General features: G+C 46.3%; 1 protein-coding gene across 1 annotated transcript in view; it reads right to left on the bottom strand.

Moving 5' to 3' along the window:
- Positions 1–20,319, bottom strand: part of RYR3 (ryanodine receptor 3) — a 508,260-nt gene that overhangs the window by 86,864 nt on the left and 401,077 nt on the right. Inside the window, exons 50-62 of the mRNA XM_034994885.1 lie at positions 19,547–19,687; positions 18,132–18,295; positions 15,780–15,858; positions 12,043–12,132; positions 10,901–11,047; positions 10,635–10,697; positions 9,428–9,503; positions 9,190–9,313; positions 6,572–6,687; positions 5,953–6,020; positions 4,661–4,782; positions 1,119–1,168; positions 668–728 (exon numbers count right to left, since the gene is read on the bottom strand). Coding sequence (XP_034850776.1) covers positions 668–728; positions 1,119–1,168; positions 4,661–4,782; positions 5,953–6,020; positions 6,572–6,687; positions 9,190–9,313; positions 9,428–9,503; positions 10,635–10,697; positions 10,901–11,047; positions 12,043–12,132; positions 15,780–15,858; positions 18,132–18,295; positions 19,547–19,687 — 1,301 coding nt within the window. The remainder of the gene's footprint in view (positions 1–667; positions 729–1,118; positions 1,169–4,660; positions 4,783–5,952; positions 6,021–6,571; positions 6,688–9,189; positions 9,314–9,427; positions 9,504–10,634; positions 10,698–10,900; positions 11,048–12,042; positions 12,133–15,779; positions 15,859–18,131; positions 18,296–19,546; positions 19,688–20,319) is intronic.

Here is a 20,319-nt window from a genome sequence, read left to right on the forward strand (position 1 = left end):
TTTTTTTTTTTTTTTTTTTTTTAAAGATTTTATTTATTTATTTGGCAGAGAGAGACACAGCGAGAGAGGGAACACAAGCAGGGGGAGTGGGAGAGGGAGAAGCGGGCTTCCCGCCGAACAGGGAGCCCGATGTGGGGCTCGATCCCAGGACCCTGGGATCATGACCTGAGCCGAACGCAGACGCTTAACTGACTGAGCCACCCAGGCGCCCCTGTCTCTGATATTTTTATCACATATCCCTGCACCTCCCTCCTTGGCTGCTTGGGATTCAGAGTGTTACGGTTCCCCTCTCCCAGGTTGCTTATGGCCTCACCACGCATCAGGTAGCTAACTCTCCCTTTTTTTTGGTGGAGAATGAGGGACAAAGTGGCACTTTGCTCTATTACATATTTTATCTTCTGAAAGATGAATTTCTCAGGAAGAGAAGACAAGAATTGATCAAATGCTCAGCTTTTAGCATGCAGTACATGTCATGACAGTGGCTCTCCATCATGTGAGTGGAGAGATGGAGAGTACTAATGTCAGGCTAGATTCATCTCCTTCCTCTCTCCCCCCGCCCCCCGGCTCCTGCCACGCAGTGACACGTCTTCTCTTCTATACAGTAAGTGAGAAGAGGGGGTCAGAGAGTGAGTCTTGAGAAACTACTGGAAAAAACCGGCAGACTTACCTTGTGTCAAGTGTCTGAGCTAAGATGTGAAGACAGCTCACCATTGTAGTAGAATCGCTCCCTAGAAACAAAAATATCACCGGTGACTCCCCAAACCCTTCAGCCTGTCTTTTAAATGCAATCTTCTCAATATGCACAAACTGCAGCCCAGCATAATTAACCACCAGCACACGAAGGGCCAGACCTCTGTGCGGGGACAACGCATTTATCTCTGGCCTGACACATCTGCTCTTTGATGGATGTTAGAGGCAGAGCTTAAAACGTTCATTGGTGTGGAAAATTTGAGCTCTTAAAGGGGCAGAGAGGTCATTTATCATACTTCAGACCAATTTTCTATGGCAAATTTAGGTGACACCCTCGTCCTAATGCTCAGGTTGTCTGCAGGCATAATGCAAGTTAAGGATAATTATAGGGAGGAGTGAGGCTTTCAGCAATACTTCTCTTCACTTACCAAAGAGGGAAATCCTGTGTCGAACAAGAGCAGCGAGTTTGCAGAAGAGGCTGAAGCAGAAAAGAAGGCGAGTGGGAAAGGCACAGAAATCCGAGGACTGGTTTGTACCCTCCCTCCCCCAGGCCCCCATGCTTTATATCAAAGAGCGCAGAATGGATCTCTAGGAAAATGCACTGTGTTCCTCTCCAAGACCCTCTGGACCGCACTAGGAAAGTCTGTGCTCCCCGCTGTCTTGTTGGAGAGTCAGGAAGGCACCTTGGAGGCAGCCCCAGCCTCACAGAAAATAATCCTTCTGCAACAACTGCAGTATTTTGCAGTGACCAGGTTATCGCAAACCGTCCCTTGCTATAGAGTACCACGTGCTGACACATTCATCTGGATGACATTCAGGAATACATGAGGATTCTGACAGGGATCGTGCATGTTCCACTGTTGCAACAGACTGCAGACCATTTTGCAGCCTTCACTGGCGGTGGGACGCTTTAGATGGGAGGTGGGCAAGCAGGTGGGAACAGAAGAAAATGAACGGTTCAGGGACGGGGGATATTGTGTTGGACAAAACCACTTTGGGAAATTGCTTTTCTCTGTCAATTCCTATTAGTCGATGGGCCTGACCGAGTGGCTGTCCTAGCTGTGCTCCTCCCTGGAAGCTAGAAAAGCCCATCTGCTATGCTTTTGGTGCTTTTTGACCCTACCCCATGCTTTCGCTCATCTTTTCTATCATGGAACCCCTCGGAGGTCCATCCGTTATCTTAGCATTCTGCTTTCTGTGGCATCTAGTAGAGAGCCTTGTGCAGTTAGGAAGGAGCTCTATAAATGTTTCTGAACATGCCACTGATGGACCCTTACCCACCATGGCTATGACGTGACCTGTACTGTCAAAGGCTCTGGGGACGAGGCTGCTCAGAACTCTGACCCTATGTGACACTGGCCCAGCAAGAACTTTGTAATGCCTTCAGCAAGCGGTCCTTCCTGGTGGAACACAGAGGGGAAGGTAGACTAAAAACACCTGCTACGGGCCAAGGGCTTCTCAAGCTGAGACCGAGCTGAAGTCCATCCCAGCCTCTCATTCATAGCTTGTCGAGGGCTTCCTGACTCACACGGGGCAGAAGTCTTTTCGGGAACAGCTCAAACGGAGAAGAAACACATCCTGAGTGTTGGCGGAGATCATAACTTGCTCACCTTTATGTCCTCAAGTGTTGAATCACTATACTGTACACATGAAACTAGTATTACACTACAGTTTGTTAACGGACTGGAATTTAAATAAAAACTTAAAAAAAAAAACTTGCTCACCTTTAAATGGTTTTCAATTAACACCCTGAGTCCACTGAACTGTCTACTGGACAATCAGAGCTAAAGTCCCCTGTGGGCAGTCATTTATTTCTGCAGTGGGAATAAGCTGGAAACCCTGGCCTAGAGCTTCAGAGAATTCAGAATAAGTTAACAGAAATTTGACAGCCTGCTAGTGTGAAATTAAACAGGGACTGCTTTTTTGCTCTTCCCATTGTGTCCACTTTTTAAAGAGCTATGTATTTGATTAAAAAAAAAAAAAAAAATCATGGACCTGGGGGAGGGAGAGAGCCTGGAGGAACATGAGCCCCGCGGCTCTGCTATGACTAGCTGGGCTGTCCTGGTGAAGCCACTTAACTGCTCTTGGGCCTTGGTTTTATCATCTGTAAGTAGGGAGTAATCACAAGATCCTCTTAGTTTTTAGAATTAGGGGCTGATCAATGCAGATATTTCTGGTGAAATGCCTCAAAGCGGACACATGCTCTGTATAAATACAAAGTAACATTTTTCTAACTAAAGCAGATGGTGGAATTGTTTGATCCTAATACTAACAGGGTTCTGCTTGCTGTCAGAAGTGCTTGCCCAGGCATGCCAAGGCCAGGACCCGAGGTTTTCAAAGGCCCCTTCTTGTCCCCTATGGGGCGCATAATAGAAGCGCTGTCCTTAGCCCAGTGTTACGAGGGGCCAGAGTTCCCAGGTGCCTCCCCATCTCAGAATTTGTAAGTGACAAATCAAAGGGACCACAGGGGAGAGAGTATGGTAGCCCTGGTGATTGGCAGCAGATGCAGATGGGGTGGGGAGGAGGGGAAAGACATGGACAAGAAGGGTCTGGAGGTGTGAACATTTGGTGCAGATGCTATTGCTTCTGTGGGAGGGTGGCAAGCACACCGATGGATCTGGAAGCTATTTGCAAGGCTGATCAGATGCAGCTTGTCTTCCAGCCGTGACAAATGGTGCCTGGCTGAACAAATGTTACATTTCCATGAATTAACAATCTCACAAAAATAGATGAAGAAGACAGACACACCTGCCCTCTGTTGGATTGTCTGAATATCTCACTTTGCCCCTCATTTCCTGAACTTCTTACAAAATATACCGGTGCATCCTGAAAATACTTAGGAAATCTTTGGCTAGCAACTGATGCTAAGTGCATCTCATTTTGATAGCATGGGCTCCTCCTTTCTTAAAAAATGAGGTTAAGTAATGACTGCAGAGAAAATGGCACTCCATGCAGCTAGAGAGGACTTTGATTCTTGCCCTAACTTACTACCTGGGTCACTTCGGGCAAACCTCAGTGTCCTCATCTGTAAAATGGAGAGAATATATAGGCAGTTCTTAGAGCACGGTGATGGTTCACAATGATATGCAAGAGTTACTGCCCACTTGTGTAAGGAGGAAAAACCAGCTCACTGTTAGCTCTGGGCTTAATAAGTGTTTGCTAAATCCTGAGGCTGACTGTCCTCATGAGGATGGTGATATTTAGTGGGTGGGCCTTTAGAAAGTGCACTGTATGCTGTCCACCATCCATGGCTGTTAGGGAAAGAGCTGACTTCTTCCAATATAATTCTTAACTCTTTGCCATTTAGAGGTCTAACTAATTCCCTGTCATTCCCAATCAAATCCGGACAAGACCAGAGGAATGGTGGAATCCATCTTTTAGCCTGATCATAAAGCATCCTCTTTGCTCTCCTCTCTCTTGAGGTGCCCACGTGTTACGCCTACTGCAAGGAGGATGGAGGCTGGTGCTCCTGAGGAACTTTTTTTTTTTCCTATTTGGAATTTTAATTGAATTGTGTTGCTCTGGATTTCAAATATCAGATCACCCACAATAGGACTTCTAAGACTGGATTCTTTAAAACAAATTTAAACGGAAAAAGCCTGATAAGAATGGGATTAAAAACAGCATTAATCTGTTTCTTCTCAATGTTGTGTGTTCGCTTGTTCAAGCTTCAGGATTGATTTCGCCTTTTTCTAAATGTTATTTCAGGATAAAAGTTGATCTGAGTACATAAATTTTTTCCAAGCCCTAGTGATACCTCCCAACAGCGCACTTCTCTTGGTTGCCAAAATAATACACAGATAAACATGAATATAAGTACTTTCAAAACCAAGATGATAACCAAAACCTCTGTGCTACCAATCACCAGGCCACAGTTCATTTCTCTGAAAGATTCACCATTGAGGCTCTAGGAATCTGGGGTTTTATACAAAGCACATCGTCACCATGGCCTTCTCTTTCGTAGACTCACCTGGCCACCATTTCTTTCTCCTTATGAGAGGCATAGCCACTGCTGCTAAGGGGCTTCAGGGGGGATGACAGGAAGTAGAGGTGGTGATTGGTGAAGTACTGGTCAACCAGTGGGAGGAGAACCTGGAAAACCCACCATAAATTAATTTCTAGGAAGCTAACCAAAGCCCCTCCATTGGTTCCTTTGAAAAAGTTCATTTTCCGTGAGCAAAAAGCCTCTGAACATAGGTCCTGGAATTTCCAGGAAACTCTACCTGGTGGATTGCAGTTTCCAACACATTTTCCTCTCATACACCTCAAACCAGAGGTCTTGGGGATATGAGAATGGAGAAGGCTACTGACTAAGGGTCCCGAGAAATGTGCATATGGCTGAGTCAGCATTTTCAGGAGAGTCTGGTGGTACATCTGTGCTTAGTCATGTCTTCTTGGGCACGGTGTCCAACAGGATCACTTGGGGCCTAGCCTAGCACTACCAACCTTGAGCCTTCTGTCTCTGCTTCTCAGGCGCAGTTACCCCGAGGCCTCGCATGCATTCAGTCCTGAGTAGGGTTCTATGGCAGAGACTACTCCCTGGTACCCAAATTCATTCTTCCCTTCTTTCTCTTAGCAACAGAAACCCCCGTGTTTTAGCTGGGCATGGGGTCACCCAGCTAGAGAATGCATCACCCAGGCTCCCTGGCAGCTAGGTGGATCTAAAAACGATGGAGTTTTAGCCACTGGGATAGCACTTTAAGAGAAGCAGCTTGGGGGCACCTGGGTGGCTCAGTCGTTAAGCATCTGCCTTCGGCTCAGGTCATGATCCCAGGGTCCTGGGATCGAGCCCCGCATCGGGCTCCCTGCTCGGCGGGAGGCCTGCTTCTCCCTCTCCCACTCCCCCTGCTTGTGTTCCTGCTCTCACTATCTCTCTCTCTCTGTCAAATAAACAAATAAAACCTTAAAAAAAAAAAAAAGAGCAGCAGCTTGTCTTCCTCTCTCCCTTTCCCCTTTCCCACAGATGTGGTACCGGTGAGACCATCCGGACCACACCAACACACAGCACACTTGAGGAGATGGTGGAGTACCACAAGAGGAAGTAGCTGGGTCTCCGGGGTGACGGTGTGGAACAGAACGGGCTGCCTGCCTCCTCAGACCACCTACCTGCCTCTGGATTGTTCCACAACAGAGAAACACAGGCCCATCTCATCGAAGCCACTGGAGTTTTGGGTATCTTTGTGAGATGAGCTTAACTTACACCCTAAATTGTACAGATTCTAAGAAGAAAATAATTTGGTTTAAATGCAGGGAATCACTTACTTTGGCAAAGAATTTGATCTCCTGGTCGTGGGGAGACTTTTCCGTTTTCCCACTGCTGACAATGGCTTCTACAAAGACAAAAGTAACACAAAGTTGGCCACAGTTAAAGGAAACTAAACCAAAAACAGTCACAGCATTTTAGAAACAGAGCGGCTTTCCTGAGGGCCATGGAAGGGCCATGTGATTTTACAAAGTATCTTCTATTTTACAAAGGACTTTCTCACTGTGCTGGTTAGTTGTTTTCTCGTGTCAATTCTCTCAGCTGTTTCACTACCCTTTCCTCCACTTTACTGATGAGAAAGCAGCTTCAGAGAGGTTGTCATATGCCCACAGTCACAAAGAAAAACAATGGAAAAGTTACAATAGGACGAGTTATATGAAAAATGACAAATGGCTCAATCAAACCCTGAAACCAAGGATGAAACAGATTTTTTTTAAAGAGCGGGACAAAATCTCAGCCACCATTCCCCCCCCCCAAAACCATACGATGTCAGAATGAATCACGAACAGCTACAGTAGGAAAGCATCATCCCTTGATAAAGGAATGCCACATTCTTTTTGAGAGCACGAAATATTAAGGGAAGCACACATTTGGGGGATATGTCACAATGATACTTACCCAAATGGGCAATAAACTCTTGGGCGGAATCAACGTATTTCAGGATCTTCTTCAAAAATTTATAGGCAAACCTCTTTTCCATGGAGGAGGCATCCAGCTCCATATCCTTCATACCTCTAGGTTGGAAATGGGTAAACCCCAGGAAGTAACAGAGATGACTATGTGACTTTGGAGCATTAGCAATCCTATCTGTGTTGACTTTACTTTCCAAAAGTTAACGGTTATTCCGGTTTAGTGACCTGATTTGTCATCTGACCGATATCCCCTTGCACTTGGAACCTGCCTCTGTGAGCACGCAAGACCTGAACTAGAATAATATCTGAAAAGATTTTTCAAAATATCTTTACCATTCATTCAACAAGTATCAGGCAGGGGATAAATCAGAGAAGCAAACAAAATCCCTGCCTCCATGGAACCTATATGCTAGACACACATAATATATAAAACAAAGTATAAATTATGTGGGATGCTAGAAACTAATTAGCATTATGAAAAAAGAAAAATCAAAGCAGTATGAAAGGGGGCCCAAGAGTGGCTGAAGGGGGGAGGCAAGCGGACTGCAGTGTCACATGGGCAATCAGTGCTGGTTTCATGGGGAGAGGACATTGGAGTAAAGGTTTGAAGGAAGTGAGGAGGTGAGCCATATGGACGTCCAGGGAAAGAACTTTCCAGGCATATGTAGCGGTGGTGCCAAGGTCCTGAGGCAGAAGCATGCATGCTGAGTTGAAGGGATATGGCAGATACTAGTGTGGATGGAATGGAAGTGAAAAACATGAGGTGGTTAGTAAATCATTAGGGCCCTGTGGGCCATCCTCAGAATTTTGCTTTTGCTCTGAGATGGGAAGCTACTGAAGGTTCTGTATAGGGGAATGACTTACACTATAAAAGGATTATTTTAGTTGCTAGGTTTAAAACTGACTGTGGAGGGTGGGGACAAGGGTTGAAGCAAGGGGCCCGGGGCAGATGCTCTTTCAGGAATGATGGTGACCGTGTGGACCGGGTGAGAAGTGGTCAGATTCTGAATATCTTTTAAAGGCAGAACCATCAGGATTTCCTGAAGGATTGGATGTGGGTTGGGTGAAAAGAGGAGTCAAGGGTTTAGATTTGAGCACCAGGAAGAATGGGCTGTCATGGAGTGATGGGGAAGCTGAAGATGGAGGTTGGAGGCATGGGTAGTGGGGAACGAGTTCTCCTTGTTGACAGGGCTCTCGCTTCCTCGTCTGCCCCCCAGGTGCCCTCCGTAGGGTCTGGCACGTGGTAAATACAGCTACTAGGATACGTTTGCTGAATTCAACGATCTTCTTCCTTTTCCCCCGTATTTCCTTGAGTTCCTTTTTAGTTGGGGGAAAGAGGAATTTTTCATTTCTGTGAGCAAGTTATTTATCAGCAAATCGCAGTACGTATTCCTCTGGGTGCTAAGAACAGGATTAAAATGATGAAGGGAGTATTTCTCAAATGCTTCCCCAGAGGTGGTCTCCTGCTGTCTGACCTTTCCTGCTTGACAACATGGCAAATAAGTTTTGTTATTTTTTCATATGAGCTACAATAGAAATATTTGTATAGATTTTTACTGCGTTTTTTTTTGCCATGCAGTGGCAACATGCTGTAGGAAACTAATGGAAGAAACAGCAGCTGGCTCAGCAGACATTTCTTTTAGGACGAATGGCTGTATCAGAATAGGAACCCTGGCTTGTTTTTCACCCTTCAAGGGACTTAGCAAGCATGACCCACGGAGGACAGCCCACCACTGACATCAGACCAGCGAGGAAACAGGTTCTACCTTTAAGATTTAAGCAGCTACGACCATACTCACATACAACACTCCTCTAGATAATTCTGACGAGCCTAAGTTTGAGATAAAAAGTCTCAGGAAATCTCGATGGATTCCATCTCCTCAGTGGAGTTGCGCCTTCAAAAGAATCAGTTCTCTTCCTTCAAAGGCTGTTTATGTCAGTTATGCATACTATTGTTATTATGTAATTAAGTATCGTATAAAACAACAAAATGAAAAATGTGAGGAGGACCGTTAGTTCTGTGAGAGCTAAGTTGCATATTCTGCAAAGGCCTGAAATTGCGTTTCCAAATACACAGTTTCTGAATTAGGTCTGAAAGAAAATAACTGTAAAAGACAGGGGAGGAAGTTGAAAAGAAATCTAGAAGATTACTGTATTTCCATGGTTTTGTACCTGCTGTAATTCTCGCTGCTGTGTAAAGAAGCCCAAGTCCCAAAGCTGTGAGGATGCACTAGGTATATGGTTTATAACTCCAATCGATCAAACAACAAAGAGAAGGTCTTGGGGCCTATAGCACAAGATTTGTGAATGAATGCTTGTTTATGTGTTTCAATTTAAAAATAAATGTTTAAGGTGTATATGTATCATTTGTCATGATTCTTTGCTATAACTGGTTTTGCAAAATGGATATTGACTGGTCCTGTTTAGGTAAAAAAAAAAAAGACGGCTTCATGCTCCCAAATAAAAGTTTTCTCATTTCAAAATACTAACAGCTACCCTTCCTCTCATCTGTTTTGCAGGCAGGTGAGTAAATACTTGGAGAGGGAGAGACCACGCCCACAAGCCCACCCCCGCCTCGCTAACATCACCCGGAAGAGGACTTACCTAGAAATCACGATGCCGTTCACTTGGAGGAATTTAAACAGGTCCTGTGCCTTCTCTCGGTCCCTGAACTTCTCCTTGGCTGTCAAGGTGTCATATGGTACCAACAGAGGGTGACTGCCGCCACCTGGGCTCAGGAAAGTGAGAGAGGACAACATAGTTGGCCCTTCCTTTGCACCTCCGGGAAAACATACCTGCCCCCAGCTCACCTTCTGCAGGGGGCACCGAGAACCTGGCTCACCTTTGCTCTCCAGCTCCAGCTTCTTCTTCTTGGCCCAGATGTTGTGATAGTTTTCAGCCACGACCTCCACCATTCCCTGTGTCCCACCAAGGAGACAACAGTCAGAGAGAAAACGAGGAAGAAAAATGGGTTCCTATCCGCCAGCCTATTGCAGGCAGGCTCGGGAATGGAGCACCACCAAATGCTAACAGCTCATTGCTGAGTGTCTCCCACCATTAATTAGTCTGTGCTTATGCACCTCATTAGTTTCGTATCTTCCCATACACACAGAAAGCAATTTCTAATTCTGTCCTTCCCTTGTAAGTTATTATCCTGGCAGTTGGATGCATTTATGAGAAACACACATTTCCATTTGAAACTGCATCCTGGAGGCGCTTCATTTGTCACGGGAGTTCAGGATTTTATTCCTGACCTGAGACAGGGAGATGGAAGTGAGAGTCAAGCCACAGTCTAGAATCCCCAAAAGCCCTGAGCTGAGCAAACTAAGAAGAATCACATCTTGGAGAAAAATGGCTGCAAAGATTTCTCAAATGGAATTCATCTTTATAAGGCTCATGAAACAGTGACCTGGGATGAAGGGTATATGTTGGAAAGAAACTTTCTCTAAGGTCCAAAGAGTGGTCTGATGGACTGAGGAGTAACTGGCCCAGGCTGAAGCCTGTCGCGGCAACCAATGTGTGTGGGAGGGGAGAAAAGTGGGAGGGGGAGGCAGCTTAGGGCTTTTAATTTCATCCTTTGGGTTGTCTGCCCCTAAATCCTGCGCCATCACGGGGCCCCTGAGGGAATCCACCATGGGATACACAAGTGTCCCTGGGGCTGGTCGCACCTGCTGGGACAAGGAAAGCGCCCCCACCCAGGGGTCTTTCCACAGGTTTTCTCCTAGCCTTATTAGTTTTTTCTCCTAGTTGTTAGTTCTGTGTGTTGATAGAGTAAGTTGCTGTGTCCTCCTTTTATGGAGGCACTACCTATTATGTTGTCCCTGGAAGAAGTGCAAAGCCTGGCCTTCTTAGAGAACTGGTTTATTTTGCTGAGACTTGCCCTGTGGCCCCAGCCCGATGTGGTTCTCTTCTAGTCTGATATTTTAGTGGTGCTATGTTCTAGGCATTCTTGCCCCCCTCTAAAAGAAACTCTTTAGAGGATAATATGACCCTGCACTTAGGGGGTTTTAGAAAGCAAGATAAGCTGTTCTGCAAGTACCAACACTGACCTGGAGCTCCCTGGAGAGCACCACGTTGGAGAGGTCCAGGGGAGCAGGGCTGTAGCTGTTGCCCTAGGGAAGCAAAGACAGAATTGCTGGGTTTGCCATTATTTTCCTTATTCTTAACAGTATCCTGACTTCAGCTGCCAAAGATGTATTCTCAGGGTTCACGGTTAGTGGTTCTTGGCCCCTGACACCCCCAGGGAGAGCTTTCCCAGATTCTCCGGGGGTTCTTACTACTGGCCCAGTGTTGGCCCCGGGGCATGCTGTCATACCTGGCTGGCCTGGGATACGCTCCGAAGCTTCTCGTTTTCCCGCTGTTGAACCAGGGCCTCTCCCTCTTTGGTCCTCTCCACAGACCAGCCCACAGCCAGCATGGTTTTCAGGGACTCTCTGGCAGGCCAACGGTAAATTTCCTTCTCCTGGAAGAAAATCCAAGCAGAAGAGATTTGCAGAGCACACCCCTGCACTCTGACTGGCCTGACTCCCTGTGAAGTTGGCCCCCACGGTGGACAGGGTTGCAGCGGGCTCCAGCCTCTTGTCCCTAGGTCAAGACGCCCTCTGCATCATCTCCCCTAAAACACATAATCGTCATTCTTTCTGACATTTTCAAGTACAAGACCCTACAGTCTTCTGCCTTTAGAGGGAATGTACCAGACATTATCCAGTTGGTGGATAAAGAGGTGCAAGAATAGGAGAGTGACCCCCTCCTCATGTACTACTAGCTGTTTAAGATGAGACTTGTGGAAGTGATTGGCACAAAGCTCTCCTTTGATTTTGATTCTTAGATTCTTAGATTTAGAAATCTCTTGAACAATACATAATTCTACAGATGGCCAATATACATACAATGATATGCATGCTGTGCTTTACATACAACACAAAGCCTATAGCTTACAAAGAACGCTTACTGATCCCAAGATAGGAATTTGGAGTTGCGCTGAACCAAATTTAATAATAATAGTAATAGTAATAATAATAAACCCAAAAGACCTGTCCTTCTTTCCTTAGGGCCCCTCCTCTCTACTCCCTTTGTCTGTCGTGACTGGAAGTCATTTCTATCTGAATTTCCTCCAGCAATTCAATGTTTTCCTAGCCCTAAGTCCCCCACATCAGCAGTCTAACAAAAGCCCATCCCAGTCCTGTTGCAAGTGAACTATGAATGCATTTTGACTCAGCCTCTAGGTGCTGAATAGTGCTTCTCCATCCAATGGGTGCTCAGTGCCAAAGAACAGAATGTGAGGCTGGCCTCTTGGAAACTGGTCCTGGGGCTCTTGCCCATTGGTGAGCTCCTGAGGAGTTTATTTAAACTGGAGGGTGAATGTGCCCTGAAGTCATCTAACCATCTGACTGAAAGACTGCCCAAGGAAGGCAAATCAGCATGGCTGCTCAGTGTTACCAGAGGCAAGTTTCTTACCTTTTCCGTTAATGTCTTGAAAGGCCTGATGAGTGGATGGGTCTTCACATTTTCATCCAGGGAAATTCCATATTTCCATCCATTCTGACTCTGTAGAAATGTTCTCAGTTCAAATATCCTTGGCATCCAAAGAGCCCCACTGTATGACCCAAATCCCAGCTTCTATTTTCACTGAACAAATGGAATAATGGGATGTGACAGAGCTTGAAAATTCCCCCCCAAAGTGTCTAATTGATCCTTTCAGGCCATCAAGCTCTCTGCCCCCTGAATTGTGAACTCTGCTCCTTTATTTCTTCTTGTTTCAGCTGCTGTCCTTGCCGCTTACGTGCTTGTGTTTCAGACAGAAGGAGGTTTCAAAAGACCTGAGAAGAATGCTTCTCAGGTCAGCGTGTCATGGTCACAGGCAAGGACAGAAGTCAAGGCCAAAGGCATGTGAAGACTGGTCCTACTGCCCACTGCCTGGAGGGGGCTGACTTGATTAGTACTGTGTGCCCGCCAACCCTAGAGCAGAATTGTAGCAATGCATGTCTCCTAGAGTCATAGAAATTTAAGAGTTTCAAAATTCATTCAACAAACATCGGTTGAATGCCTACTACAGTAGATGCTAGACTCGGTCCCAGGCACCGTGGATACAGAGGTAAGTAAGAGACCCTGATTGCCATAACCTCACAGCCCAAAGACTCCTGGCTGATCTTTCTCAATCTCCGCCTCTGCCCACTTAGTAATGTGTCTGTTTCTCAAGTTTCTGTCCCTTCTCCAGAGCACACTCTCCCTGGTAGATGTAATCCAGGCCCATGGTCCACAGGTGGATAAATCTCAAATCGGTATTCCAGCCCAGATGTCTTTCCTAATTTCCAAACTTATTTAAGCTCTGCTTGGATGCCCACAGGTACCTCCTCACATGCCTGAAGCAGAACCTGGCATTTCACTCCTCTTAGGGGTCCCTCTTCTTGGGTTCCCCGCATTTTGGCGAATGGTACCAGCGTGCGCTCACTTTCCAAGCCAGACATGCGGGAATCTTCCTTGACGCCCCCTTCTCTGCACCCTCTCACGTGTGTTCAACTTCCCAGACCTGCTCATTTGCCTGCCTCTCCCTAGCTTCCCTCCAGTGTTTCAGTTCCAGCCACCACAGGCTCTTACCTAGATTACTGCAACAGCCTCTGTGTGGTCTCCCTGCCTCCAGTCTTGCCATCTCTCTGTGGACTCCATTTTCTATACGACCGTTAGGTGAGATTTATAAAATCACCCGGATCAGGGCACTCTACTGCTTTAAGATTTTCTGACTCCCAGCTGTCATCATGGTAAAACCCAAACTCCTTGTGGCCTCTAAAGCTATTGTGAGATCTCACTGACCTTTCTCAACTCATTTCTCACCTTTCTTCCTCTGCTCTACTCTGTGATCCCACCACATTGAACTATGGTTCTCCAAAGCCACCAGACTCTCTCTCACTTCTCTGCTTGCATCTGCTGCTCCCATGGACTGCAGTGCACTTATTGCCCTGGGCTTGAACAACGACCCACCCCTTATCACACAGTGTAGATGTCACCAGCTCAAGGAAGCATTCCTGGACGCTTGCTACTGACTTAGGGACTCCTCTTATGGGTTATGTGCTCTAACCTGGTGCTCTTGCCCCCCGCAGTACTGAACAACCTGTATGATGGCTGGTTTATTTTGTTTACCCCACAAGACTGTGAAGCTCTTGAGGGCAGGGGAAAATACGCTTTCCTTTGTTAGATAACCAATGCCCACTAGGCAATGGTGAGCAAACCTGTTTCCCTATAAATGTGCAGCTTACAGGCTAGTGGAAGAGAGATTAATCACATACCATACCAGGAGAGGAACAGTTGATAACTGGTATCACTGTATAATTCTTATAAATATATAAGACTGCTTTAAAAACACTATGAAGGAAAAGAGCAAGATGCTAAGAAGGCCTACATCTGAGAAATCTGGGAAAGAGGTATGCTAGGAATTCACACTGGGATGGAGAGTTGAAGGATGAATTGGTGACTGGTGTTTGCATGTGTGTGGATGAACATGGGGACCTGGCTCAGAGTGGGAAGGGTTTCAGGCTCATGTAGAGTGTGTGTGTGTGTGTGTGTGTGTGTGTGTGACAGAGAGAGGGAGAGAGACAGACAGAGATACTAAAATAAGGGGATGTGGCTGGAGGGCAGAGGGTGGAGGGAGAGATGAGGCTGATTGAGATGGCAGCAGAGGCCAGATGAGGTAGGATCTGCTGTCGGGCCATGCTTAGGATTTTGGCCTTTGTATTAAAAATGGTTAGAAGCTATTAAAGGATTTTAACAAGGAGAAGGGCTGGGCTGGAAAACAGTGGTAGACTATGACTCGATTTGCATATTGAAACTAGCACTTGCCAGCAGTGTTAAGAACAGAACTGACAAAAGGCACGTGGGCAGACTAGTTAGGACATTATCACCAGCATCTGGGCAAAGGATGACTGCAGCCTGGACTAAAGCCATGGCATAGATAGAGAGACCTCCCCAAATTCAAGAGGGACTACGGAGGTAAAATCCACACGGCTTAGTGAGAGATTGGATATTGCTATCGGTTTGTGGAGGTGTCCCTTTCCCCTAATTCATAGGTTGGCCAAATGGGCATACTGCTCCTTCTAGAGCAGGGGTCAGCAAACTGGACCCTTCGGCCAACCCACGCAACCCCGTTTTAGAAATACAGTTTTTTCAGAACACAGGCACACTCTTGCATTTATGTGTTACCTCTGGCTACAGTTGTGTTGCAACCGCAGAGATGAGTGGTTGTAACAGAGACCGCCTAGCCCACAAAGCCTAAAATGTTTACTATCTGGCTCCTTACAGAAAAAGCGCGCCAACCCTGCTCTAGAATCACGAGGCATGAGCCCATTCTACAGTTAACAAGGACGGTTGTTATCATCAGTCCCAAGTAGAAACTGATCAAAGAATAAAAGCAGACCCCAGATCAATACAGAGGCTGAGCCAGTGGTTCAAGGTGTCCCTGCTCCGGGGCACACGGCCCCGAGGTGGTTTTCTGCGGCTTTGCAAGGGACGTGGCTTCCCAGTTACGCACCGGAAGCCGCAGCTGAGCAATGGCCCCAGTCCTTAACTGGCTGCCCACAGGAATCCTGGATGGCTTTGGCACATTCCTCCCACTTTGCCTGCCAGCATTAAAGGGCTGACAGAGCAATTAAACTCATTAAGCAGCCTGACCCCATGTGGTGAGGAATTTTAAACACCAGATGGACAGGCTGATTAATAAGGGAGTGTCTGGAAGTTCTACCGCTGCCTGCCATAGGAAGATGTGCGTCCTCCCTAGAATAAAATTCAGTTTGCTGGCAAAATGCAAGGGCAAGGCTTTCAGTTTTATTTCCCCTTTTCCAACACTACGTTCCAAGAAAAAATTAATGAAAGCCTCCTGCCCCGCATTACGCGTTGACGTCAAAACCACGCAAGCGTGTGCTCGGTGCAAACTCCAGAAAATGCAATATTTAGAAAGGAGTTAACGCTCCCGGAATCAATCATTTTCTTGAGAAATACAAAAAGCAGCACCAGCCGTTGCTGCCGCCTATTTCTCTGACCTCCACCAACCCTGGGAAATTGCTGCTCAGAAATAATGAATGCTCTTGGCACGGCCAGTCTGTCACTTAGACAAATCAGGCAGATTTCCAGGATTGGACCCTTTAATGCTGTTGGGCTGTTTTTCCCCCACCCCCGAGGATTGTCAGTTAGATGATAATCCCTACCTTGTCACAGGCCCATTTATCATGTGAATGCTCCGCGTACTTGGTGACGATGTATTCCCATTTTTCAGGCAAGGAGAAACTGTGAAATGAGAAAAAAACCATTACAACCTTCCCAGGCACTTGAGCTGGATGTACTGCAAAGATGGCGGGAACCAGCAATCAGCGGTCAGAGGTTGCTTTGCTGCCCCAAAGCCGAAGCTGGATTCCCAACAGTGAACTTCTGTGCGGAAGGATGGCGTGTCCATGCTGGGTCACAAACACACACCCTGTCTCATCAGAGGACATCACTGCAGGAGCCTTGGCTGCACAGGTGACCTCCCTCCGGCTGCTCCAGGTGCCCTTGGCTCCCGAAGACCCACCCTGGCTCCAGGGCCAGACCTGTCCGGGTGAGACAGGGAGAATCCCTTTATCCAAAGACGCGGCCTGTAACCCCGCCACTCCAATCTGGGAATGCCAGAAATGGGTAGATAGAGGAGCAAATGTTACACAATAGTGGTGGTCGTCTACCTTTCTGGATGCAGTGACTCATGTTTAAATATTAGAATGTGGTTAGGAGGGCAGACATCAGCTTCTGTCCCCTCAGGTGGTAAAAGCACTTCCATTTTCCCTTGAGGAACAAGTCTTGCATTGCACGGAGTCTTATGTGAACAGTCACCAAGAATGGGCATTCAACTAGGCCAATCAGACTCACTCTCCCTGGAATCTGAATCTTGAGATGTTTGAGACTAAGGCATCAAACTCTTTGAGCTGATTCATCCAATGGGGATCCTACTTGAAGGTTCTTCATTTGGTCACACTCCGCCTCGATTCTGTCCTTCCTGAGGCCCGGTTAGTCAGCTTTTCACTAGGTTTTGATAATAAGTCACTGTATCTTTGCAATAAGGTGCTTTTTTGCTTAACTTATAGCTTCGGTTACTCATATTACTCAAAGAACCATAATGATGCCAGAGGTATATGTGAAATCAGAACTCTCAAAATAACATGGAACCATACACATCATTAGCAAACAATTGCTAGCATATAGCATCTCAAAGTGTTTATGAAGGCATCCAGCTTACTAAACACCATCTGCACATTTACGTTTTCACAGGGTGAAGTTCTCCAAAGTCAACACCTGCTTCTCTTGGGCCCTAGCTTGGTGGTTTGCCACACACTTAATCTCTTCTTTAGAGGTTCAATTCTACTCTTTACAGTAGGTTCAATTCTGTTTCCTGCCATCCACTCAGCTCAAGGCTCCATCTGATGGAATGTGTACTTAATTTTCCCGAAGATGAACTTTATACATTATCAAAGCAGACAGCCCCTCAGAATGGCTCAGGCTATGCCTCTCATAGGAGAACTACTGACACAAAACACAAGTCCGAGGGGCTCATACAGGAGGTTTTGCTTTCCCTGCTCAATCTAAAGCATTTTTAGAGTTCTTCATTTAAAATGCACCCGGAGGGGTGCCTGGGTGGCTCAGTCGGTTGAGCGGCTGCCTTCAGCTCAGGTCATGATGCCAGGGTCCTGGGATCGAGCCCAGCGTTGGGCTCCCTGCTCAGGGGGAGCCTGCTTCTCCCTCTCCTCCCCGCTTGTGATCGCTCTCACTATCTCTGTCACTATCTCTCTCAAATAAATAAAATAAATAAAATCTTTAAAAAAAAATGCACCTGGAGATGAAGACCGTATGACCCACAACACATTGTAACTAGGAAAGAACTGTCACAAGACAAAATTGAGCGTATGTTGCCCAATATTTTATCTGTGGCCTAGTCATCACCAGGGAGGAATGCTGGAGAGCCAGAAGGAGAGAGGAAAAGACACTATTATAAGTTTATTCCAAAATTCCAGCAAAATTCCAGCATGGCAAAGAGTGGGTCCACTCTTTCAACTAAGGACCCCATGTTGTTCTGTCATCACACCCTGAGGTCTTACTGGAGTTCAGCTGAGTGTTATTTATGGAGTTGTTTTGATGTACGATGCTATTAGAACTATAGAGGCCTAATTCACAAAGAATGAATATTTTGTCAAAAAACTCATTAATAAATTAATTGCATCATTTGTCAGGTCAGTTCTTGCAATGCCTCGGCGACATTTGTGGAGAGCATTCATCTCTTATAATAAATAAACCACTCCCCCAGAAGAAGGCCCAGAATATAATAATATAGTATATAATCAAATACGGATGGATGAAACCTTCAAGAGTTGAGGACAAAATGCAGTGCCGATGTGACTTGTAGCATCAGGGGAAATGATCAGCAGTGGTGGCAGGAGGGAAGGAAGGAAAGTTTACATTTCTTGTCACCTTCTGAAAGAAAAACACAGGCCACCGGGCAAGATATAGGACCAGCTTAGAGAAGATTCTGGACTCACTTCATGGTGTTGATGGGCTTGGGGTCAAAGTTGCCATCTGCATCCACTGAGATCTGTTTCTCCAATGTGGCTGAGATTCTGGTATCTAAATAATCCGGTGGCAGGGCCCCCGCTATAGCACTGAGACAAGGAAGGGCCATTCGGAAAAGGTCTGGGTCATACTTCTGTGAAGAAAGACAAAGACCACGTTAGTACAGAGATGAGAACTAGGGTCACCCATGCAGAACCATTCAACAATTAGCTGAAAAAAATAACATGCTTGCACTTGTCCAGGTTAACCAAAATGGCAAACATGTCAATTCTTGGATACTTTCTGGTGGAAACTGAGTGATTCTTGGAGGATGAAACAACAACCTGTGAAGCCTGAGCCACCATTTGCTTTAAGTTGAAAAACCTTAAATCAAAGTTTAAATCATTCTCTCCCAAATAGTTAATTGCAAGAATATCTAAGGGTTACAGTGGTCTATAAACTTGTCCGCCATACATCGTTATAGAAACTGACCCAACCTGTGACCGGATTGGGCAGTGGCAGCTCTGCCAGTCCCTTCACTAGCTGATATGGGTCTTATGTTAGTATCATCAGCAGATGGCTCAATATCACATCCATTCTCTCTTGAATGGGGCCCAGGAGAAATTTCAGTCAAATAACATGGGGTTAGGAGCAGCTTTTGATCTACTCATACTAGAGCAAAGGAACATGGGAATCAAGAAAATTTAAGCGCAGGCGAACACCAATTGCAGCTATATACATGCTTCAGACTTCGGTAAGAAGACCAGACCTACTCCTTTCCTACCTTTAAAGTTGACGACCTCAGCAATCTAAATAACCTGGGTTAAGGAGTGGAGGCAAGTGTGAGAGTCTGAACTGTCTTTCACTCAGACTGTACAGAGGTTTGGGATTCAGAGACCCTCAGTTTTTACTCAACTTCCTCCTCAAACGAGTGGCTGCCAAGAACCTTCCCCAGAAGGGCATGCGGTCTTCTGAAAATCCCACATCTCAACCTCACAGTGGCTGTTGGGGTTTCTCCTCTCCATCTGAACTTGGTAAAGGCTGGCTAACAGGGTCCACACAAGGTCAGGGGGAGAGGAATGGGGGCACAGGTAAGTCATCAAGACTGAACGAGGGACATATTTTTCTGATTTACTTTGGAAGTCCTTCTCCCATGTATTAGCTTTGCGAGTCTGGCAAGTTATTCAACTGTTCTGAGACTTTTCCTCACCTGTGAAATGTAGATTAGCACAGTTCCTGTTTCAGAGCATTGGGGGTAAGGATGGTGTAATATGCTTGTGAAGTAATTGGCACTGTCCCTAGCAGGTAGCAAAGGCTAATAATGTTAGCTATTGTTATTCATAGGCGTTGATTATTCACTGGTCATCATGGTCCTCCCTCTTTGTTCGGGAAGTGCTACCATTACCTTGTGGGAGAGGGAGTCAAAAATCCCCCAGAAGAGCTTCTCTGTCAGGTGCAATTCTTCTTCCACAGCTAGCCCATAGCTCCCCCATCCTGAAGGCAGGCAGTAATACTTCCAGCACTGTTCATAGTGATTCGTCAGAAGCTAGGAGGTTGGAACAGGATTGCACCAGCGAGTGGGGCAGAGAAGATCCACAGGCGTCCACACCGTGCAGGGGAGAACAGAACAGTAAGCAGCCCACGTGAGAGTGAAGCCAACAGATGAAACAGCTGGGTGAGCTACAGAGAGGTCCCTGCATACCACTGGGAATGGTCCGCTCTCCTGCGTGATGAGTTCTAGCCTGAGCTGAATCTGCCCGATTAATTCTTGTGCCTCCTAATGTGACCCCAGCAGTTGGGAAATGGAGAGGAACTGTTTCTACTTCCAATGAGAAAGTGCTACCCTCTGAAAGTACTTGCTGTGTAACCTTCCAGGCACTTGAAGGTGGAAAGAATTCCTTCTGAGACATTTGTTTATAAATCTAGAAGATTCTGTGATGCTGACATGGGGATGATGGGGAGCATGTGGTGATTTTCTCTACATTGATTTCTGCCCATGGCTTTCCTTGCCTTTCTCTTGAGCCTTCTGATGGCCCGGCCATGTTACCACAGTTCCACATGTGGCCAGCAGAGGGCAGAAGTACAGCGCCAATGTTCCCATCCCGCAGGTGGGATCCACATCCTCTAAGAAAAATCCTGGGGCTCTAAGACGTAAAAGTGAGCTCACTGAGTGCTGTT

This window comes from Mirounga leonina, unplaced genomic scaffold, assembly GCF_011800145.1.
Source record: "Mirounga leonina isolate KUSES-001 unplaced genomic scaffold, KU_Mleo_1.0 Mir_91, whole genome shotgun sequence".
NCBI classification, from domain to species: domain Eukaryota; kingdom Metazoa; phylum Chordata; class Mammalia; order Carnivora; family Phocidae; genus Mirounga; species Mirounga leonina.